At 49.7% G+C, this 26396-nt stretch overlaps 1 protein-coding gene across 1 annotated transcript in view; it reads right to left on the bottom strand.

Annotated features, from left to right (window-relative positions):
* The window catches only part of LOC146055955 (uncharacterized), a 34610-nt gene that overhangs the window by 5994 nt on the left and 2220 nt on the right, over positions 1-26396 (bottom strand). Inside the window, exons 2-6 of the mRNA XM_083168331.1 lie at positions 18471-18612; positions 17109-17300; positions 15408-15486; positions 8073-8170; positions 7708-7915 (exon numbers count right to left, since the gene is read on the bottom strand). Of these exons, the coding sequence (XP_083024457.1) occupies positions 7708-7915; positions 8073-8170; positions 15408-15486; positions 17109-17300; positions 18471-18548 (655 nt within the window). The 5' untranslated portion in view covers positions 18549-18612. The remainder of the gene's footprint in view (positions 1-7707; positions 7916-8072; positions 8171-15407; positions 15487-17108; positions 17301-18470; positions 18613-26396) is intronic.

Genomic DNA, 26396 nt, shown 5'->3' with positions numbered 1-26396 from the left:
GGGGGGGATTCACCTTATCACAGGCCCCCCATCTTCCATACCGTCGTCGACGGTCCCCTCTAGACAATGCTAATCCCAGGTGTCCTCCTCTCTGTGTCTGCTGACGGAGGAGTCTGGATGACGGGGGTATCTGCGTCTACCTGCAGGTACAGAGCGCTTCCACTGTGCGGGGAGCTACACCCGCCAAGGATGGGGACGGCATTTCTGGGGACCTTGTCTGGAGGCAGATAAGCACTCAGCCAAGGGATGAGGCTGCTACTGCTACTAGCTGCACCGGCAACGGAGTAAAGAACGTGGCCCAAGCAGGCTCCTGTTTTCTAGAGGAGGCTGTACCTGTGGGCATCGCCCAGGCATTGTAGCAGCCTGCGTATAAGCCGTACTGTACTAGTAATGGGGGCATAGGCCAACATTACAGGATGTACAAGACATCCGCGCCGAAAGCCCCAGAGTCAGTGGGACTGGTACTCCTGGAAGACGTTGCAGTATTATAGCACTGTGAACCGGCTGCTAAAGCACAGGTAAGACAATGTACTACAAGTATAGAAGGCATACAATGCCATAGAATAGGCGGGTAGCCTATATGGTACCGCTAACACAGTATTCTCTGACCAACAGAGATAGTGTTCAAGCCATACACCGTAAGCTGGTACTACGTATACCTTGCGGTGGCGTAGACATTTGGCCCATTTGTACGGCTAACACAGCATACTTCTGTTTTAAATTTTGCATTGTGGGAAGAAACCGGAGTACACGGAGTAACCCCACTAAAACACGGAGAGAACGTACAAACTCTGCACAGTTAGGTCATAGTGGGAATTGAACCCACGACCCGAGCTGTGCTGCCCCCACAGTACGCAGTAAGCTAGTACTAGGCACATATAGCAATCATTGGCAGGCAGCCTTTCTGACAGGCAGTGATAGTGTTACACAGTGCACAGCCAGCCTGTGATATACATACAATGCAGTGATATAGACAGTGCAGTGATATACATACAATAGACAGCTGCCGTGATATAGACCGGCAGTCTATTCGGTACAGACAATGCAGTATGCATCTGAGCCAGCTTGTAATAGACATACAAAGCAGTGATATAGACATACAGTGCAGTTATATATACAGGTGCAGTGGATATACTGGCAGTCTATATGGTACAGACAACGCAGTCTGCATCTGACAGTCAGCTTGTATCTGACAGGTAGATAAACTCTGCACAGTCTGGGTCATGTTGGGAATCGAACCCATGACCTCTGCACTGTGATGCAGCAATGCTAACCATTACACCATCCGCTCTGTCCTTTATGCTTCCGACAGGCAGTGATGGTGTTAATTCACAGGATACAATGTTGCACTTGGCTCTGCTGTGCCCACAGTTTGAACTCTGTCTGCTCTGTAACCTGACTCCTGAAGGAGATTATTACAGGGGAGCCCAGGCAGTGAAGGAGTGGAACCCCAGACTGGCTTGATAAGCTCTCTGTGTCCCTCCACACATGTTAAGTCAGCATGACCTAACCAGCAATACATGGCCATATAGTACAGTGTAACACAGATTAAACTGACAGGCAGCTAAACTGTTAACAAACAATGCAGCATACAAGGGCAATGCAATTAATGGCACAAGGCTCCTTTCAGAGCACAGTACTGTACAGTATCCCTAAGGAGGGGTACAGGGGGGACATGCCCAAATGACCTGGCAGTGAAGGAGTGGAACTCCGGGTGGCTATGAGCTCCTCCGTGTCCCTCCTCACATGTCGCAGGCAGGCAGGAAGGGATCTCAGTGGCGGGAACTCTCTGTGCTGAGCACAGTTCCCTGCCTACTGTCCCCGGGTGGAGAGGCTGATGTGGGGGGAGCCTTCTCCCCCTGCTGACAAATGGCCCCCAGGGAGGTGTCCACATGCGGCGCAGGTAAAAATGGCAGGGGTCCGGCGCTACCGGGCGGCCCCGCATACCTGGCACCGCTGCCCACAAACCGTTTCCCTGGTGGTCCAGCGGGAGCGGGTGGCGAACCAGCCGTCCGCTTGTCAGCGCAGTCGGCGGTCCCCCCCGCCGAACTGCTGCAGCCGCAATGCCCAGCAAGCGCAATCGCGCGCGCTCCCAGCGGGGAGCGCGTTACCTTTGTCAGGTCCCCGGCGTCCGGTGGCGGCTGTGGCTCCCCAGTGCCCGGGGGCCGCTGCAGGTCCCCACCCCCGAGTGGCGATGCAGCTCCGGACCCGGGTGATGGAGCAGCAGCGCAGGTGTCTGTGCAGACCCCCAGTGCTGCTGCTCTGTCACTGACACAAGTCAGTGTAAAAGAAAAATGAAAAATAAAATATAAAAATCAAGTTAGGCTGCTAAATAGCAGCCCCTCTATTAGGTGCATCTGGCTCCTGCCAGCACCCGAAAAAACTGAGCTTCCTGGCCTGGAGGCGGGGTAGAGGAGGGGAGGAGCCCGGCTGCCTGGGAGGCAGTTCAAGTTTAACCTCTAGGGTGCTGGTGCTCTCCCATCTCCTTACTACCCACTGTAACGCTGTGGCCCCTGATGTCTCCCGAAGGAGAAAACTTCTTTACAGTATTGTAACACATGTACGAATATGTGCGTACTACAGTGAAATCCTGCATCGCGAATTCATGTGCACCTCATTGCAGTAACTTTGCAGCTGAGTGAATATGTCCAAAACCCATTGTAAGACAGTCATCATCAAATTATTTTTCCATGCAATGATGTGTGTGTATGTGTGAGAGAGACTGAATTTCCTTCTATAAGAATTACCAGTGGAACTTTGGCGACTGGACACCAATGAGTTAGCAATTCTTTGAGTGCAGCCCAGGCTCCTCCTCCCCCATACCCTGCCCCCCAGTTTGTACCAAGACAGCTTCCGGGGGAAACTGGAAAGGAAAAAAGGAACATCACGCAAACACACACAACAGAAAGCCCCCAAACCTTCCTACAGCCGGGGCGAAAGTACGGGCATCCAGTGACCACCATGGGTTCAGAAAAAATTCAGTTTTTTCAGTCATACCAATGGCGGTCACTGGAACAGTGGGTCATCACAAAGCTGTCCCTTCATGGGAGGGAAGGTTTCTGAGCTGCAGAAAGGACACTACGCTCAAAAGCAGAATCTGACAAAGCTGAAGTATCAAATCTATAAAAATGAATGAACATGTGAACAGGGGTATAGGCGGCAATACAAGACAGCTGCTCCCTGACCAGCCACACAGGAAGGCCCCACCGAGCGGACCGAATGGGCTCTAAAGGACAATGGATCCGTAACGTAAAACGTAAATATGCAAAGCCCAGACCACATCTAAGGAGCAGAGCTCCGAGGAATCTGCAGATGGGGACAACGCTGGCACAACAATCTCCTGATTCAAGTGAGACCTTAGGTAGGTGGTCAAGGCGAGTAAGGAGAACCGCCCTGTCCGAATAGAACACCAGAAAAGGAGAAACATGATACAAGGCTGACAAATCGTAGACTCGGCGCACCGAGGCTACAGCTAGCACAAAGAAAGTCTTCCAGGAAATCCAATGCAGATCCACAGAGTCCAGAGGCTCAAAAGGAGCCTTTTACAGAGCCTACTAAACTAAAGGCAGATCCCAAGGGTGCAAATGCAGAACGCCTTAAAGGAATGTTTGGATGGCCATGCGCTTAGCACGGCATCTCTGGAGTTGAAGGCCTAATTCCAGGCCGGACTGCAAAAAGGGCAAAATCTGTGACAAACAGAATTCCCGCAGATTAAAGCTAGCCTCCGCAGATCCGGGTGAGGATAAAGACTCTGAGGGAGAAGAGCCGGGTGCAGTGGAAGAGGCCAAGAAGGGACTATGAACAGGGCTCAAAGATCTGAGTACCATGCCCGCCATGGCCAATTGGAGGACACCACAATGGCCACTAGAAATTCTCTGAGGGAGCAAGGCTATCGGAGGAAAGACATACATTTGAGTGAACGGTCAAGGTGCGTCCACAAGAAACGCTTCTGGGTCCTTGGTGTGGGAGCTGAAGCAAGGGAGTTGGTGATATTGAACCGTGCGCCCATCAGATCTATCTGCAGTTGACCCCAGCGCCTGACTAAGGACTGGAAAACTTCTAGGTAGAGTCCCCTTTCCCCTGCCTGAATGTCCTGCTGACTGAGAAAATCGGCCTCCTAATTTTTGAAGCCATGAATGTACACAGTGAACAGAGCTGGAGAGGGCAAGAGTGTATGTAAGGTCAGGGTTTGAGAAATTCAGATTTAGGGCGCTTGGGTAACCAGAAAAAATTGTTTTGTTTTCCTTAATCTTGATAAAAAGATATATATTTATTTGCATGTGTCATCAAACAGACATATATACGTGTATGACATCAATAAAAAACACAAAAATTTGATCATAAAAAACAGTAAAAATCAAAAATTAAAAACATCAAGAAACAGGAAAAAAGATGCGTGCACTGTTCTTCACTAAAAAAGCACTGGACAGTCTTTTCGTAGGATAAAAAACACGGGGTAGGAATATTAGATATTTGTGAATTCCTCTAATCCTGTTTCATAAAGAAATGTATGTATACTGTCCGCTTTGGGGGTATATTCAACAGTTTTTTTTACAGGAGAAGCAGGGTAGGAAAATAGGATGTTTAAGAAAGTACCTCTACTCCCGTCTTCCGGCTCCTGTTGCGCTTCCGTCCCTGTCTCAGACGGAGACCCGGGCTTTCAAACACGCTATGCGCCTGCAGCCGTGGACCTGGCTTCCAGTCAGCAGGGCGTGTGTATTCCTCCGGGAAATCCGCTGTGTCCGGTATAGAAGTGTAGCAGTCAGTGGGTCTCAATGAAGAGAGAGTTTTTAAGAGCTGCTCCACACGATAAAGTTGTGTATGAGATAAAACTTTGGTGACCACGTCCACCTATGTCCCAGCCAAAAAAACCTCTCTCTTCATTGAGACCCACTGACTGCTACACTTCTATACCGGACACAGCGGATTTCCTGGAGGAATACACACGCCCTGCTGACTGGAAGCCGGGTCCACGGCTGCAGGCGCATAGCGTGTTTGAAAGCCCGGGTCTCCGTCTACGAAAAGACTGTCCAGTGCTTTTTTAGTGAAGAACAGTGCACGCATCTTTTTTTTCCTGTTTCTTGATGTTTTTAATTTTTGATTTTTACTGTTTTTTATGATCGAATTTTTGTGTTTTTTATTGATGTCATACACGTATATATGTCTGTTTGATGACACGTGCAAATAAATATATATCTTTTTATCAAGATTAAGGAAAACAAAAAAAAATTTCTGGTTACCCAAGCGCCCTAAATCTGAATTTCGCAAACCCTGACCATACATATGCTTACTACTGGCTGATTGAGCCAGTGAGGATTTGGAATTGGGCTGCTGGGAAGGGCGCCTTTGATTATAATTACACAAACCCTATTTTGCTATATTTAGGGCAAGAGTGTAGTTGAGCAAAGTCCACCATCTCAAAACATGAGACCATCTTCCCTTGGATCCGCATGGAAAAGTGTATGGACACACTGCGGCATTTGAAAAAATCCTTCAGTAGAGCCAGAAGAGCCAAGACCTTGTCCTTGGGAAAATAAACTCTCTGAGATTGAGAGTCCAAGCCTGTCTTGAGGTGAACCATGGACTGAAGCAGGTGCAGAGTTAGCTGCAGAAGTTGACAAAGAGTCTCCTGTGATTGCACCAGGATCAGGAGATCGTCGAGATGAGGCAATATGCGGACCCACTGAATGCGGAGAGTCTTCGTGAAGACTCTTGGTGCCATGGATGAAGATCCCTGACTGCAAGCAGAGGAACCTCTGATGGTCTATCTGGATTGGCACATGCAAGTAAGCATCTTTGATGTTGAGAGAAACCATTAAAGTCTCTGGGTTCTAGCACTAACAGAATGGATCGAAAGGAATCCATCCTTAACTTTGGAACCCTGAGGGAGAAGTTCAAGTCCTTTAGGTTCAGTATTGGCCAAAAGGAGCCGTCGGCTTTTTGAACCAAAAACAGGTTAAGAGTAAAAAAAACCTGTGCCCCTTTGATGATGAAGAACTGGGACTATTACCTCTGCGGAGAGCAAGACCGAACCACCTGCGACAATGCCAAGTCCTTTTCCAGACCTGAAGGAAGGCCAGTAGTGAAGGGCCAGGAAGACAATCCCGAAAGGAGAGGCTCTTACCGAGGAGTCCGGAGTGGGCACCTGCTACGCTTCTCCAAAGCACTAGGGAAGAGTTCTGTGGTGTTGGCAACCCTTCATGCTGCATCGGAGCCTGACATCCACAAGAGGCCTGACCTTTAGTAAAGGGTGGTAATGTAGCCGAAGGTTGTCCTCGGGGCCCTTCCCCTGTGGCCGAAGAGACCAAATGGAAAAAGAGGACAAGATTTTGGAGGAGGCATGGCAAGAAAGCAGTCTTAGAGGTAGCGACTATCTTGTCCAGCTCTGGTCCAGACAACACATCACCATAGAAAGGAAGTGCTTCTAGACCCCGCGTCAGAATCAGCAATCCTCGTGCGCAACCAAAGTACACGACATGCCACAACCAAAGAAGCAGAAACTCTTGAGAGAGCTGCTGAATCTAAAGCCGACTCACCTAAATAGGTGGAGGCTTCGCGAATAGTGTCAACATATGAAGTGAGCTCTGAACGACGAGGTCCTGAATTTATGTGCTCATCTGCCCATTTACCTATAACTTTAGCTATCCAAGCTGATGCCCGGGCTGGCCTTACCGCTATCCATGCATTGGAGAGAATAATCTTCAAAAGATGCTCCAACTTCCAATCAGTGGGACCCTTTGAGAGATGCAACTGTAGGAAGGGTAGTTGACTTAACAAGACAAGCCACATGCAAATCTACTTGACGAGGCCTTTCCCACTTGAGACGGTCAGACTGCTCAAAGGGGTAAAAGGAAGTAAGAGGCTTAGACGCCGAAACCTTTCTAATTGGATGTGACCAAGCATCAACCTCCTTTCTAATTGGATGTGACCAAGCATCAACCACCTCCTTCAATTGCACAGACGGTGGGAAGACGGCTGGATCCTTCATCTTATGTTCGAAGAGGGGGGCCTCGGCAACCTCTGGTTGGTCCTCCGTTATCTTAAGTGAGGTACGAACCGCCTTAATGAAGGCATCCACACGGGATTGAGTCATGCGGTCCTCCTGACCTGAGGACGAGACGACATCCGAATCAACTGACAGCTCCTCCCCGTCTGAACCCTCTTCTGATTCAGTCAAACTTCAGATAAGGTGGAAGACGCAGAAGCTTCCATGTTGGGTGCTGCGCTTAGCAAATTAACCCAGTAAAAATTGCAGGGAGCTGGAGACCTGATACCAATCCCTGTACATAGGATGACAGGTTCTGAACCCATGCTGGTTCGGACAGAGACTGCTGAGAAAGATCGCTGGGAGGGGTTCTGCAGAAGGAGAACTGCTAACTGTGAGGCCAGCTCTCTCATAGCAGATGAGAGAGACGCCGCCCAATCAGGTCTGGCCATGCAGGTCAGCGCGCCAGTCCCGGGGAGCAGGCTTGCTGGAGCCGCGGGTTTGCTTTGTGGGGAAAATTAAATAATAATTAAAATAATAAAGAATAACAGGGCTTAAGAGCGCTTCCTTAGTGCATCCGTGCCCGGAGGGAGTATGGGGGAGGTGGAACATTAGCTGTACTTAGAGAATTGTTAACTCCTTGGTGCCCTGTCGCTGAAGCTCCACCCACACCCCACTGTTCCAGTGACCACCATTTGCATGATAAAGTGCTTATTACTCACCTGTGCTGGTATCTGTAGGGATTTCCTCCTCCTTACACTGCTGGTCACCCCTCATATACGTCTCTTCTTCTCCCTCTGTATCTTCTGCCTTAATATCAATCACATCCATCGTCTCTTCTCCCTCTGTATCGTCTACCTTAATATCAGTCACATCCGTCTCTTCTTCTCCTTCTGTATCTTCTACCTTAATAATAATCAGATCTTCCGCCTTTGTAAGCCACAAAACAATAAAATAACACTATAATGAATGATTTCACGAACGGAGAATACATCAGTAGAATATCAGTGTATAAGATACACACAGCTGCTGCAAATCTTATAGTGATGTCACTTTGGTATAACAAGGAGACCCTAATCCCACCTACCTGATCCTCCTGTGGGGTCCTGTGATTCTCCTCTGTACAATGCTGGGAATACAGAGGACGGGGACATCTCTCTGGGGGATCTCTGTTACTGGGCCCATCTGTAGGAGACACACAGTGACTGAGGACATGGTATATATGTGATTATCCTGGGAATACAGAGGACGGGGACATCTCTCTGGGGTATATCTGTTACTAGGCCCATCTGTAGGAGACACGCAGTGACTGAGGACATGGTATATATGTGATTATCCTGGGAATACAGAGGACGGGGACATCTCTCTGGGGGATCTCTGTTACTGGGCCCATCTGTAGGAGACACACAGTGACTGAGGACATGGTATATATGTGATTATCCTGGGAATACAGAGGACGGGGACATCTCTATGGGGTATCTCTGTTACTGGGCCCACCTGTAGGAGACACGCAGTGACTGAGGACATGGTATATATGTGATTATCCTGGGAATACAGAGGACGGGGACATCTCTCTGGGGTATCTCTGTTACTGGGCCCATCTGTAGGAGACACGCAGTGACCGAGGACATGGTATATATGTGATTATCCTGGGAATACAGAGGACGGGGACATCTCTCTGGGGTATCTCTGTTACTGGGCCCCATCTGTAGGAGACACGCAGTGACTGAGGACATGGTATATATGTGATTATCCTGGGAATACAGAGGACGGGGACATCTCTCTGGGGTATCTCTGTTACTGGGCCCATCTGTAGGAGACACGCAGTGACTGAGGACATGGTATATATGTGATTATCCTGGGAATACGGAGGACAGGGACATCTCTCTGGGGCATCTCTGTTACTGGGCCCATCTGTAGGAGACATGCAGTGACTGAGGACATGGTATATATGTGATTATCCTGGGAATACAGAGGACGGGGACATCTCTCTGGGGGATCTCTGTTACTGGGCCCATCTGTAGGAGACACACAGTGACTGAGGACATGGTATATATGCGATTATCCTGGGAATACAGAGGACGGGGACATCTCTCTGGGGTATCTCTGTTACTGGGCCCATCTGTAGGAGACACACAGTGACTGAGGACATGGTATATATGTGATTATCCTGGGAATACAGAGGACGGGGACATCTCTCTGGGGGATCTCTGTTACTGGGCCCATCTGTAGGAGACACACAGTGACTGAGGACATGGTATATATGCGATTATCCTGGGAATACAGAGGACGGGGACATCTCTCTGGGGTATCTCTGTTACTGGGCCCATCTGTAGGAGACACACAGTGACTGAGGACATGGTATATATGTGATTATCCTGGGAATACAGAGGACGGGGACATCTCTCTGGGGTATCTCTGTTACTGGGCCCATCTGTAGGAGACACACAGTGACTGAGGACATGGTATATATGTGATTATCCTGGGAATACAGAGGACGGGGACATCTCTCTGGGGTATCTCTGTTACTAGGCCCATCTGTAGGAGACACGCAGCGACTGAGGACATGGTATATATGTGATTATCCTGGGAATACAGAGGACGGGGACATCTCTCTGGGGTATCTCTGTTACTGGCCCCATCTGTAGGAGACATGCAGTGACTCAGGACATGGTATATATGTGATTATCCTGGGAGTACAGAGGACGGGGACATGTCTCTGGGGTATCTCTGTTACTGGGCCCATCTGTAGGAGACACACAGTGACTGAGGACATTGTATATATGTGATTATCCTGGGAATACAGAGGACGGGGACATGTCTCTGGGGTATCTCTGTTACTGGGCCCATTGTAGGAGACATGCAGTGACTCAGGACATGGTATATATGTGATTATCCTGGGAGTACAGAGGACGGGGACATGTCTCTGGGGTATCTCTGTTACTGGGCCCATCTGTAGGAGACACACAGTGACCGAGGACATGGTATATATGTGATTATCCTGGGAATACAGAGGACGGGGACATCTCTCTGGGGTATCTCTGTTACTGGGCCCCATCTGTAGGAGACACGCAGTGACTGAGGACATGGTATATATGTGATTATCCTGGGAATACAGAGGACGGGGACATCTCTCTGGGGTATCTCTGTTACTGGGCCCATCTGTAGGAGACACGCAGTGACTGAGGACATGGTATATATGTGATTATCCTGGGAATACGGAGGACAGGGACATCTCTCTGGGGCATCTCTGTTACTGGGCCCATCTGTAGGAGACATGCAGTGACTGAGGACATGGTATATATGTGATTATCCTGGGAATACAGAGGACGGGGACATCTCTCTGGGGGATCTCTGTTACTGGGCCCATCTGTAGGAGACACACAGTGACTGAGGACATGGTATATATGCGATTATCCTGGGAATACAGAGGACGGGGACATCTCTCTGGGGTATCTCTGTTACTGGGCCCATCTGTAGGAGACACACAGTGACTGAGGACATGGTATATATGTGATTATCCTGGGAATACAGAGGACGGGGACATCTCTCTGGGGGATCTCTGTTACTGGGCCCATCTGTAGGAGACACACAGTGACTGAGGACATGGTATATATGCGATTATCCTGGGAATACAGAGGACGGGGACATCTCTCTGGGGTATCTCTGTTACTGGGCCCATCTGTAGGAGACACACAGTGACTGAGGACATGGTATATATGTGATTATCCTGGGAATACAGAGGACGGGGACATCTCTCTGGGGTATCTCTGTTACTGGGCCCATCTGTAGGAGACACACAGTGACTGAGGACATGGTATATATGTGATTATCCTGGGAATACAGAGGACGGGGACATCTCTCTGGGGTATCTCTGTTACTAGGCCCATCTGTAGGAGACACGCAGCGACTGAGGACATGGTATATATGTGATTATCCTGGGAATACAGAGGACGGGGACATCTCTCTGGGGTATCTCTGTTACTGGCCCCATCTGTAGGAGACATGCAGTGACTCAGGACATGGTATATATGTGATTATCCTGGGAGTACAGAGGACGGGGACATGTCTCTGGGGTATCTCTGTTACTGGGCCCATCTGTAGGAGACACACAGTGACTGAGGACATTGTATATACGTGATTATCCTGGGAATACAGAGGACGGGGACATGTCTCTGGGGTATCTCTGTTACTGGGCCCATTGTAGGAGACATGCAGTGACTCAGGACATGGTATATATGTGATTATCCTGGGAGTACAGAGGACGGGGACATGTCTCTGGGGTATCTCTGTTACTGGGCCCATCTGTAGGAGACACGCAGTGACTGAGGACATTGTATATATGTGATTATCCTGGGAATACAGAGGACGGGGACATCTCTCTGGGGTATCTCTGTTATTGGGCCCATCTGTAGGAGACACGCAGTGACTGAGGACATGGTATATATGTGATTATCCTGGGAATACAGAGGACGGGGATATCTCTCTGGGGTATCTCTGTTATTGGGCCCATCTGTAGGAGACACACAGTGACTGAGGACATTGTATATATGTGATTATCCTGGGAATACAGAGGACGGGGACATCTCTCTGGGGTATCTCTGTTACTGGCCCCATCTGTAGGAGACACACAGTGACTGAGGACATGGTATATATGTGATTATCCTGGGAATACAGAGGACGGGGACATCTCTCTGGGGTATCTCTGTTATTGGGCCCATCTGTAGGAGACACACAGTGACTGAGGACATTGTATATATGTGATTATCCTGGGAATACAGAGGACAGGGACATCTCTCTGGGGTATCTCTGTTACTGGGTCCATCTGTAGGAGACACACAGTGACTGAGGACATGGTATATATGTGATTATCCTGGGAATACAGAGGACGGGGACATCTCTCTGGGGTATCTGTGTTACTGGGCCCATCTGTAGGATACACGCAGTGACTGAGGACATGGTATATATGTGATTATCCTGGGAATACAGAGGACGGGGACATCTCTCTGGGGTATCTCTGTTACTGGGCCCATCTGTAGGAGACACACAGTAACTGAGGACATTGTATATACATAAAGCTACTTTCCTTCTAAAATAAACAACTCTCTGAAGGTTGTGGCTCCAAGGTACGTCTGCAAATGCCTTACATTATGGGTGAAATTTAATAGGATGAGAGATTCAGAAAGAGAGAGATTTGGTAAGAAATCTACAGTGTTTTTTTTTAAATCAGCAATCATTTACACTGCATAACCAGTTTGATTTTGCAGTGTAAATGATTGCTGCTTTAAAAAAGGGATGCGGTCATTTGGTCTACAGCATGAGGTCGACATGGGTCTAGGTCGACATGGGAAAAGGTCGAAAGGTCATTAGTTCCACAGGTCATTAGTTCGACAGTCAAAAGAGCGACATGGGGTTTTTCACAGTTTTTTTTCAGCTGACATGCAGTATTTCATGCCCTATGGTCCACTAGGGCGTGGTGGGAGATTAAAATAGTCTGCCGAGCGAGGCACCATGTCCGAAGCATCGCAAGCGCAGCGAGCGATGTGAGGGGACGCGGTGCACTTTAAACTGTGTTGACATTCGGGTAAAAAAAACAGTGAAAAACCCCATGTCGACATTTTGACTGTCGACCTAGACACTGTCGAACTAATGACCTTTCGAACTGATGACCTATCGACCTATAACCATGTCCACCTTTTCCCATGTCAACCATCATGCTGTAGGACCAAATGATCCCAACCCCTTTGTGAATCTCTCGTCCTATTCAATTTCACCCTATGTTTTAGCGTCCCAATTCTATCAGGGTTATACTATTACTTGCAGGAAAAACTATCAGGTCAGGCCCTCCACATGCGACTCCCGTTTCCCCGCCTAGCCCTCCGCCGGAAGGGAGGTCAGAGGTCGGACCTGCATGCCTGAGGGGACATCACACAGACCTGACTTGGGCCGATTTCTCAGCCCATTCTGTCGGGAACGGGTGAAATCAGCCCAAATCCCTGGGTGCCCGAACACCTGTTTGCAAGAACTCCCATATACCCAACTGCGCAAATGCAGCCAAGTGCCCGAATATCTGAGCATCCGACCTAGCCTGTATTCACCCAAGCGCAGATACACAGTCCCAGAGATCTTCACCTGCATTATCCCTGCAGCAGGTAAGATAAAAAGTGCCGCGAGAGTGAACATCTGTTTGCGAACGACTTGCAGTAAAAAAAAAAAAAAAACGGGCAAAAAATATTTTTTGCAATCCCTCGGCCATTGCACGTCTCTCTCCCGCTCCTGTTCCTTTTACCTTTCTGATAGTTTGCCGCACCTCAAAGTTTCCTAGGAAACAGACCTGCGCCGTCCTGATGAAGAGGACTTTCCTCTGTGCCTACTAGAGCCCAGCAAATTCAACTTTTCTCATACATAGGGCAGTATTCAATGTGAATACTGGCGACGTGCAGCAAAACCTGTTTAGGATTCGCCCTACATTCGCCACTGCTCGCTGCGTTCCGGAGCCTCGCCGGCTCCGGTAATCAACGAGTCAGGGGCTCGCTGCCCCTGACCGGCGAATTTGAGCTCCTGCGGCGGACGCCGCAGGGAGCCTGAGGACGGTGGCAGGCAGGGAGATGGAAGTCCTACCTCCATGTCTGTCTGTTGTTACCCAGTTTGTTTTATCACTGTTTACTATTGTAAAGCGCAACGGAATCTGCTGCGCTATATAAGAAACTGCAAATAAATAAATAAATAAGTCTCAATTTGGAAGCCCCCTGCTGGCTGGTCTGTGTAAAAAAAAATATATATATATATATATATATATATATATATATATATTTTTTTTTATTAAATATATATTCATGTGCTTACAGCACATGAATAAAAATAGCATGCCCCTCCTCAGAATAAAATTCCTGATTTTTTTACACCAATTGTAAAAAACAAAACACTTTATTTTAAAAGTTCACATTCCACTTCACCATAAAAAGATAGCGATTGCTACTCGGTGAATCATGGCGAAAAAAACCTTGAAATGTATTCACCATCTGGTCATTGAATAGGGTGATTCACCGTTTTGGTCAGAAATTCGCCTTACAGCACAAAATCGCCATAAAAACCTGGCGAATCAGTCTCATTGAATACCGCCCATAGAGTGGACCTTACACCTCAGTAGTAGTTATGTACATTTGGGGGACTTGCTTCTAATTTCTGTCCACAATGTGATACTGGGTGGGCTCATTTTGGCATTAGTTGTGGGGTTGTCCTCTATTGACAGTTAGACAGTCGGCCGTATCTGAGCTGGGTATCCCCCGGTTTATACTCACCTCAAAGGGATGATGTCTGGGAATATTTTATGATAAATCCATTGACAAACATATTAAAATGCTTTCTGGAAGGCCTCTGAGGTACCGCAGGCTGCAGCTTGACTGTCACTGGTAACCTCACTGCTCAACATGAAAAATATCTATACATTGCTCGAGAGGCTGAGCCCAAATGTAACCACATACGAGTCCAGATACGCTAGGTCATCAGTAAATATAATATCTGTATCCCTGGACGAGTGTCTTCTTAGAATGTATTAATTCTCCCTTGTGATAGTCGATGCATCTAGTTTCTGTTTTTATTTCTTCTTCCCACTTCGTTTCCTGATATCTATGTTTAATTCGTTGTTACAATGGATATATTGTGATGGTCTCTCTGTACTGATATCCTGAATATCACCAATGTATTGGTATAAATAATTCATTGTGTGTGTGTAGAAGGTATCATGTTCAGAGGTTGACAATTGTTTTCCCCATTGTCTGTAATGCTGTGTACACACAGGGCGATATGATTGCTGGCAATATATTGCTAGCGACATATCGCCAGCAATCATATTACTTAGTGTCTCCTTTTCATCAGCGATGAAAAGGAGACACTGCTGCTGTCACGGGGCGGGGGGGGGGGGGGGAGCAGCAGACGCTACCGCTGTCACCGGGAAGGGGAAAGGGGGGGGTGGGGGGGGGGCTTGGGAGAGACGTCACCTCCCTGTACTCACCCTGCCCCCTGCTAGTCAGAGGCAGCCGCACAGCCAGGTAAGCGGCGCTGTAGCTTCTGGGTTGTGATGGGGATGAGGGGGGAGCAGCGCTGATCTCTGCCGGGGGATGGGTGTCCGTCCGGCGCTTACCTCCTGCTCAGCGCTGGGGGAAGTCGCTGGTCGCAGGAGCAGCATGCTCCTGCGACCGGCGATCACTAGGGAGTACACACGGGAGAGCGCAGCTGGCGATTTATCGCCAGCAGCACTCCAAATCACTGGCAATATGGTCGCTCAGCGACCATATTGCCAGCGATTACAGCCAATATCGCCCCCGTGTGTACGCAGCTTATTTGTTGTTGTTTGTTCTGGTATCAATGTATAACTGATAAATTAATAAAAACTCAATTCAAAAATAAATTACTCTCTTACCAAGTGACGTCAGGGGCCTGTGATTCTCTAGCATCGCTTCCTTGTACAGACCCCTGTGTTCCTCTACAAAATCCAGTTCCTATATGGAGGGATTGACAGTGACATATGGTACATTCATCACCAGACACCTCCCCCCGGTGTTACTGTATAATGTCCCATTCCCAGCAGTCACCTCTCCGGTCACATCCCCCGGTGTTACTGTATAATGTCCCATTCCCAGCAGTCACCTCTCCGGTCACATCCCCCGGTGTTACTGTATAATGCCCCATTCCCAGCAGTCACCTCTCCGGTCACATCCCCCGGTGTTACTGTATAATGTCCCATTCCCAGCAGTCACCTCTCCGGTCACATCCCCCGGTGTTACTGTATAATGTCCCATTCCCAGCAGTCACCTCTCCAGTCACATCCCCCCGGTGTTACTGTATAATGTCCCATTCCCAGCAGTCACCTCTCCGGTCACATCCCCCGGTGTTACTGTATAATGCCCCATTCCCGGCAGTCACCTATCCGGTCACATCCCCCGGTGTTAATGTATCACGCCCCATTCCCAGCAGTCACCTCTCCGGTCACATCCCCCGGTGTTACTGTATAATGTCCCATTCCCAGCGGTCACATCCCCCGGTGTTAATGTATAATGTCCCATTCCCAGCAGTCACCTCTCCGGTCACATCCCCCGGTGTTAATGTATAATGTCCCATTCCCAGCAGTCACCTCTCCGGTCACATCCCCCGGTGTTACTGTATAATGTCCCATTCCCAGCAGTCACCTCTCCGGTCACATCCCCCGGTGTTACTGTATAATGTTCCATTCCCAGCAGTCACCTCTCCGGTCACATCCCCCGGTGTTACTGTATAATGTCCCATTCCCAGCAGTCACCTCTCCGGTCACATCCCCCGGTGTTACTGTATAATGTCCCATTCCCAGCAGTCACCTCTCCAGTCACATCCCCCGGTGTTAATGTATCACGCCCCATTCCCAGCAGTCACCTCTCCGGTCACATCCCCCGGTGTTACTGTATAATGTCCCATTCCCAGCAGTCACCTCTCCGGTCACATCCCCCGGTGTTAATGTATAATGTCCCATTCCCAGCAGTCACCTCTCCGGTCACATCCCCCGGTGTTACTGTATAATGTCCCATTCCCAGCAGTCACCTCTCCGGTCACATCCCCCGGTGTTACTGTATAATGTTCCATTCCCAGCAGTCACCTCTCCGGTCACATCCCCCGGTGTTACTGTATAATGTCCCATTCCCAGCAGTCACCTCTCCGGTCACATCCCCCGGTGTTACTGTATAACGTCCCATTCCCAGCAGTCACCTCTCCTGTCACATCCCCCGGTTTTACTGTATAATGTCCCATTCCCATCAGTCACCTCTCCGGCCACATCCCCCGGTGTTACTGTATAATGCCCCATTCCCAGCAGTCACCTCTCCGGTCCCATCCCCCCGTGTTACTGTATAACGTCCCATTCCCAGCAGTCACCTCTCTGGTCACATCCCCCAGTGTTACTGTATAATGCCCCATTCCCAGCAGTCACCTCTCCAGTCACATCCCCCGGTGTTACTGTATAATGTCCCATTCCCAGCAGTCACCTCTCCGGTCACATCCCCCGGTGTTACTGTATAATGTCCCATTCCCAGCATTCACCTCTCCGGTCACATCCCCCGGTGTTACTGTATAATGTCCCATTCCCAGCAGTCACCTCTCCAGTCAGCAGCTGGATGATCTTGTTGGCGAGTTCCAGGATCTTCTGCTCACTGTCTCTCCCATTTATCAGTGCGTGAAGTGGGGGCACCGGAATGGGGCTCTGGTTCCTGCTTCCTCCCCCTGACACACGTGGACAGCTACTGGGTGTTAGAGGCGCACTCGATTTCTTCTTCACTACCGTGTAATCCTGTGTATTGACAATAAAAGGGATAAAACTGAAAATCCAGCTATTTAGTATCATTTTTAGGGGTTGTTAAAAACACATGCAGCAATAATTTATACAACCACTTTTGTATATGTAACTGTTGCTTTAAAGAGTCTAACAGAAGCTGAGCGTCAAACATAAAATACTTTCTAAATGTTTCTGAGATAATGTGATGTCACTGTGATTCTCACAGACCCCCTCACCTCCCCAGTCAGGTCCCTGTGTCAGTAATAGAGATAAGAGTGATGTCACTGTGACGCTCCCAGACCCCCTCGCCTCCCCAGTCAGGTCCCTGCATTAGTAATAGAGATAAGAGTGATGTCACAGTGACGCTCCCAGACCCCCTCACCTCCCCGGTCAGGTCCCTGTGTCAGTAATAGAGATAAGAGTGATGTCATTGTGATGCTCCCAGACCCCATCACCTCCCCAGTCAGGTCCCTGTGTCAGTAATAGAGATAAGAGTGACGTCACTGTGACGCTCCCAGACCCCCTCACCTCCCCGGTCAGGTCCCTGTGTCAGTAATAGAGATAAGAGTGATGTCATTGTGATGCTCCCAGACCCCCTCACCTCCCCAGTCAGGTCCCTGTGTCAGTAATAGTGAGAAGAGTGATGTCACTGTGATGCTCCCAGACCCCCTCACCTCCCCAGTCAGGTCCCTGTGTCAGTAATAGTGAGAAGAGTGATGTCACTGTGACGCTCCCAGACCCCCTCACCTCCCCGGTCAGGTCCCTGTGTCAGTAATAGAGATAAGAGTGATGTCATTGTGATGCTCCCAGACCCCCTCACCTCCCCAGTCAGGTCCCTGTGTCAGTAATAGTGAGAAGAGTGATGTCACTGTGACGCTCCCAGACCCCCTCACCTCCCCAGTCAGGTCCCTGTGTCAGTAATAGTGAGAAGAGTGATGTCACTGTGATGCTCCCAGACCCCCTCACCTCCCCAGTCAGGTCCCTGTGTCAGTAATAGTGAGAAGAGTGATGTCACTGTGACGCTCCCAGACCCCCTCACCTCCCCAGTCAGGTCCCTACATTAGTAATAGAGATAAGAGTGATGTCACAGTGACGCTCCCAGACCCCCTCACCTCCCCGGTCAGGTCCCTGTGTCAGTAATAGAGATAAGAGTGATGTCACTGTGATGCTCCCAGACCCCCTCACCTCTCCAGTAAGCAGGTAGATGATTTCCAGGGTGATTTTTAGAATTCTCTTAGACTTATGATTCCTGTTCTTCTCCATCCTCTGTCATAGGTGATTTACACAGGACACGTCTGACTGTCACGTGACTTCTAGTAAAGAATGTCTAGGAATAGAACAAACACCACAGAGTACATGTCACATGTTCCAGTATGAAACCAGTAACTTTGCTTCTTCTACCCGGGTCATAGAGCCCTGGTCAGGGTTTATCAGAGGTTCCTCCAGATACAGGAGACTCCTCAGAGACCAACACACAATGCTGTATTGCTTCAGGTTACATCACTCATCGTGGTCAGGAGTCAGGGATCCATACATCCTCATGCCTGGCACATATACTCCCCATACCCACAGTCACCACCCAGCATTACACCTCATACATACACACCTGGGCACACCTTATACATCCTCATACCCGGCACATATACCCCCCATACCCACAGTCATCGCCCAGCATTACACCTCATACATACACACCTGGGCATACCTTATACATCCTCATACCTGGCACATATACCTCCATACCCACAGTCACCGCCCAGCATTACACCTCATACATACACACCTGGGCACACCTTATACATCCTCATACCTGGCACATATACTCCCCATACCCACAGACACCGCCCAGTATTACACCTCATACATACGGGTTGGGATCATTCGTCAGAATGATTCTAGGTCTACAGTCATTAGGTCGACCCCACTAGGTCGACTGGCAGGAAGGTCGACCTGACTTAAGGTCGACATGGGCCAAGGTCGACATGACTTAAGGTCGAATTTGCATAAAGGTCGACATGAGGAAGGTCGACTGGTCATAAGGTCGACATGGGTTTTTCACTGTTTTTTGATCCGAATGTCGACACAGTCGACATGGACACAGTTGGCAATGAGAATCGGACCCTCGCATCGCTCGCTTCGCTCGCTATGCTTCGGGCACGGTGCCTCGCTGCGCTCGGCACACTATTTTATTCTCCCACCACGCCCTAGTGGATGGTAGGGCATGAAATACCGCCTGTCGGCACATGTCGGCTCAAAAAACAGTGAAAAACCCATGTCGACCTTATGACCAGTCGACCTTCCTCATGTCGACCTTTATGCAAATTCGACCTTAAGTCATGTCGACCTTGGCCCATGTCGACCTTAAGTCAGGTCGACCTTCCTGCCAGTCGACCTAGTGGGGTCGACCTAATGACTGTAGACCTAAATGCATTCTGACGAATGACCGCATCCCATACATACACACCTGGGCACACCTTATACATCCTCACACCTGGCACATATACCCCCCATACCCACAGGCACCGCCCAGCATTACACCTCATACATACACACCTGGGCACACCTTATACATCCTCATGCCCGGCACATATACCCCCATACCCACAGTCACCACCCAGCATCACACCTCATACATACACACCTGGGCACACCTTATACACCCTCATACCCAGCACATATACCCCCCATACCCACAGTCACCTCCCAGCATCACACCTCATACATACACACCTGGGCACACCTTATACATCCTCATACCCGGCACATATACCCCAATACCCACAGTCACCGCCCAGCATGACACCTCATACATACACACCTGGGCACACCTTATATATCCTCATGCCTGGCACATATACCCCCATACCCACAGTCACCACCCAGCATTACACCTCATACATACACACCTGGGCACACCTTATACATCCTCATACCCGGCACATATACCCCCCATAACCACAGTCACCGCCCAGCATTACACCTCATACATACACACCTGGACACACCTTATACATCCTCATACCCGGCACATATACCCCCCATACCCAGAGTCACCACCCAGCATTACACCTCATACATACACACCTGGGCACACCTTATACATCCTCATACCTAGCACATATACCCCCATACCCACAGTCACCGCCCAGCATTACACCTCATACATACACACCTGGGCACACCTTATACATCCTCATACCCGGCACATATACCCCCCATACTCACAGTCACCACCCAGCATTACACCTCATACATACACACCTGGGCACACCTTATACATCCTCATACCTGGCACATATACCCCCCATACTCACAGTCACCTCCCAGCATTACACCTCATACATACACACCTGGGCACACCTTATACATCCTCATACCTGGCACATATACCCCCCATTACCCACAGTCACCTCCCAGCATTACACCTCATGCATACACACCTGGGCACACCTTATACACCCTCATACCTGGCACATATACCCCCCATACTCACAGTCACCACCCAGCATTACACCTCATACATACACACCTGGGCACACCTTATACATCCTTATGCCTGGCACATATACCCCCCATACCCACAGTCACCGCCCAGCATTACACCTCATACATACACACCTGGGCACACCTTATACATCCTCATGTCCGGCACATATACCCCCCATACCCACAGTCATCACCCAGCATTACACCTCATACATACACACCTGGGCACACCTTATACATCCTCATACCCGGCACATATACCCCCATACCCACAGTAACCTTCCAGCATTACACCTCATACATACACACCTGGGCACACCTTATACATCCTCATACCCGGCACATATACCCCCATACCCACAGTCACCACCCAGCATTACACCTCATACATACACACCTGGGCACACCTTATACATCCTCATGCCTGGCACATATACCCCCCCATACCCACAGTCACCACCCAGCATCACACCTCATACATACACACCTGGGCACACCTTATACACCCTCATACCCAGCACATATACCCCCCATACCCACAGTCACCTCCCAGCATCACACCTCATACATACACACCTGGGCACACCTTATACATCCTCATACCTGGCACATATACCCCCCATTACCCACAGTCACCACCCAGCATTACACCTCATACATACACACCTGGGCACACCTTATACACCCTCATACCCAGCACATATACCCCCCATACCCACAGTCACCACCCAGCATTACACCTCATACATACACACCTGGGCACACCTTATACATCCTCATGCCTGGCACATATACCCCCCATACCCACAGTCACCACCCAGCATCACACCTCATACATACACACCTGGGCACACCTTATACACCCTCATACCCAGCACATATACCCACATACCCATAGTCACCGCCCAGCATTACACCTCATACATACACACCTGGGCACACCTTATACATCCTCATACCTGGCACATATACCCCCCCATACCCACAGTCACCTCCCAGCATCACACCTCATACATACACACCTGGGCACACCTTATACAGCCTCATGCCTGGCACATATACCCCCCATACCCACAGTCACCACCCAGCAATACACCTCATACATACACACCTGGGCACACATTATACATCCTCATGTCCGGCATATATACCCCCCATACCCACAGTCACCACCCAGCATGACACCTCATACATACACACCTGGGCACACCTTATACATCCTCATACCTGGCACATATACCCCCCATACCCACAGTCACCACCCAGCAATACACCTCATACATACACACCTGGGCACACCTTATACATCCTCATACCCGGCACATATACCCCCCATACCCACAGTCACCGCCCAGCATTACACCTCATACATACACACCTGGGCACACCTTATACATCCTCATACCCGGCACATATACCCCCCATACCCACAGTCACCGCCCAGCATTACACCTCATACATACACATCTGGGCACACCTTACACATCCTCATGCCCGGCACATATACCCCCCATACCCACAGTCACCGCCCAGCATTACACCTCATACATACACACCTGGGCACACCTTATACATCCTCATACCTGGCACATATACCCCTCATACCCACAGTCACCTCCCAGCATTACACCTCATACATACACACCTGGGCACACCTTATACAGCCTCATACCCAGCACATATACCCCCCATACCCACAGTCACCGCCCAGCATTACACCTCATACATACACACCTGGGCACACCTTATACATCCTCATATCCGGCACATATACCCCCCATACCCACAGGCACCGCCCAGCATTACACCTTATACATACACACCTGGGCACACCTTATACATCCTCCTGCCTGGCACATATACCCCCCATACCCACAGTCACCACCCAGCATTACACCTCATACATACACACCTGGGCACACCTTATACATCCTCATACCCGGCACATATACCCCCCATACCCACAGTCACCACCCAGCATTACACCTCATACATACACACCCGGGCACACCTTATACATCCTCATACCTGGCACATATACCCCCATACCCACAGTCACCGCCCAGTATTACACCTCATACATACACACCTGGGCACACCTTATACATCCTCATACCCGGCACATATACCCCCCATACCCACAGTCACTGCCCAGCATTATACCACATACATACACACCTGATACACCCTCATACCCGGCACATATACCCCCCATACCCACAGTCACCACCCAGCATTACACCTCATACATACACACCTGGGCACACCTTATACACCCTCATACCTGGCACATATACCCCCCATACCCACAGTCACCGCCCAGCATTACACCTCATACATACACACCTGGGCACACCTTATACATCCTCATGCCTGGCACATATACCCCCATACCCACAGTCACTGCCCAGCATTACACCTCATACATACACACCTGGGCACACCTTATACATCCTCATGCCTGGCACATATACCCACATACCCATAGTCACCGCCCAGCATTACACCTCATACATACACACCTGGGCACACCTTATACATCCTCATACCCGGCACATATACCCCCCATACCCACAGTCACCACCCAGCATTACACCTCATACATACACACCTGGGCACACCTTATACATCCTCATACCCGGCACATATACCCCCATACCCACAGTCACCACCCAGCATTACACCTCATACATACACACCTGGGCACACCTTATACATCCTCATGCCTGGCATATATACCCCCCATACCCACAGTCACCTCCCAGCATTACATCTCATACATACACACCTGATACATCCTCATACCTGGCACACATATACCCGCCATACCCACATTCACCGCCCAGCATTACACCTCATACATACACACCTGGGCACACCTTATACATCCTCATGCCTGGCACATATACCCCCCATACCCACAGTCACCGCCCAGCATTACACCTCATACATACACACCTGGGCACACCTTATACATCCTCATGCCCGGCACATATACCCCCATACCCACAGTCACCGCCCAGCATTACACCTCATACATACACACCTGGGCACACCTTATACATCCTCATACCCGGCACATATACCCCCCATACCCACAGTCACCGCCCAGCATTACACCTCATACATACACACCTGGGCACACCTTATACATCCTCATACCCGGCACATATACCCCCCATACCCACAGTCACCTCCCAGCATTACACCTCATACATACACACCTGGGCACACCTTATACATCCTCATACCTGGCACATATACCCCCATACACACAGTCACCACCCAGCATTACACCTCATACATACACACCTGGGCACACCTCATACAGCCTCATGCCTGGCACATATACCCCCATACCCACAGTCACCTCCCAGCATTACACCTCATACATACACACCTGGGCACACCTTACACATCCTCATGCCAGGCACATATACCCCCCAGCATTACACCTCATACATACACACCTTATACATCCTCATGCCTGGCACATATACCCCCCATACCCACAGTCACCATCCAGCATTACATCTCATACATACACACCTGGGCACACCTTATACACCCTCATGCCCGGCACATATACCCCCCATACCCACAGTCACAATCCAGCATTACATCTCATACATACACACCTGGGCACACCTTATACACCCTCATGCCCGGCACATATACCCCCCATACCCACAGTCACCGCCCAGCATTACACCGCATACATACACACCTGGGCACACCTTATACATCCTCATGCCTGGCACATATACCCCCCATACCCACAGTCACCGCCCAGCATTACACCTCATACATACACACCTGGGCACACCTTATACATCCTCATACCTGGCATATATACCCCCCATACCCACAGTCACCTCCCAGCATTACACCTCATACATACACACCTGGGCACACCTTATACATCCTCATATCCGGCACATATACCCCCCATACCCACATTCACCTTCCAGCATTACACCTCATACATACACACCTGGGCACACCTTATACACCCTCATGCCTGGCACATATACTCCCCATACCCACAGTCACCACCCAGCATTACACCTCATACATACACACCTGGGCACACCTCATACAGCCTCATGCCTGGCACATATACCCCCATACCCACAGTCACCTCCCAGCATTACACCTCATACATACACACCTGGGCACACCTTACACATCCTCATGCCAGGCACATATACCCCCCAGCATTACACCTCATACATACACACCTTATACATCCTCATGCCTGGCACATATACCCCCCATACCCACAGTCACCATCCAGCATTACATCTCATACATACACACCTGGGCACACCTTATACACCCTCATGCCCGGCACATATACCCCCCATACCCACAGTCACAATCCAGCATTACATCTCATACATACACACCTGGGCACACCTTATACACCCTCATGCCCGGCACATATACCCCCCATACCCACAGTCACCGCCCAGCATTACACCGCATACATACACACCTGGGCACACCTTATACATCCTCATGCCTGGCACATATACCCCCCATACCCACAGTCACCGCCCAGCATTACACCTCATACATACACACCTAGTGTTCATTCTAGCACCCGCTATATTTGAAAACCCATGCAGTTCCTCTTCCCTGCCTGGGGTGTCGCTGTCTGCTGTAGTGCTTCTAGCAGTGTGGTCTGTATATCAGCACTGATATGCAAACCAGACCTGTGTTAGAAGCACAACAGCAGACAGCGACACCCCAGGCAGGGAAGAGGAACTGCATGGGATTTCAAATATAGCGGGTACTAGAATGAACACTACACACCTGGGCACACCTTATACATCCTTATGCCTGGCACATATACCCCCCATACCCACAGTCACCGCCCAGCATTACACCTCATACATACACACCTGGGCACACCTTATACACCCTCATGCCTGGCACATATACCCCCCATACCCACAGTCACCGCCCAGCTTTACACCTCATACATACACACCTGGGAACACCTTATACATCCTCATACCTGGCACATATACCCCCATACCCACAGTCATCGCCCAGCATTACACCTCATACATACACACCTGGGCACACCTTATACATCCTCATACCCGGCACATATACCCCCCATACCCACAGTCACCACCCAGCATTACACCTCATACATACACACCTGGGCACACCTTATACATCCTCATACCCGGCACATATACCCCAATACCCACAGTCACCTCCCAGCATTACACCTCATACATACACACCTGGGCACACCTTATACATCCTCATGCCCGGCACATATTCCCCCCATACCCACAGTCACCACCCAGCATTACACCTCATACATACACACCTGGGCACACCTTATACATCCTCATGCCTGGCACATATACCCCCCATACCCACAGTCACCGCCCAGCATTACACCTCATACATACACACCTGGGCACACCTTATACATCCTCATACCTGGCACATATACCCCAATACCCACAGTCACCACCCAGCATTACACCTCATACATACACACCTGGGCACACCTTATACATCCTCATACCCGGCACATATACCCCTCATACCCACAGTCACCGCCCAGCATTACACCTCATACATACACACCTGGGCACA

The sequence above is a fragment of the Crinia signifera genome, unplaced genomic scaffold (assembly GCF_055691185.1).
Source record: "Crinia signifera unplaced genomic scaffold, ASM5569118v1 HAP2_SCAFFOLD_663, whole genome shotgun sequence".
Lineage (NCBI taxonomy): Eukaryota > Metazoa > Chordata > Amphibia > Anura > Myobatrachidae > Crinia > Crinia signifera.
Note: the sequence above shows the minus strand (reverse complement) of the source record. Positions and strands in the feature narration are given on the sequence as shown.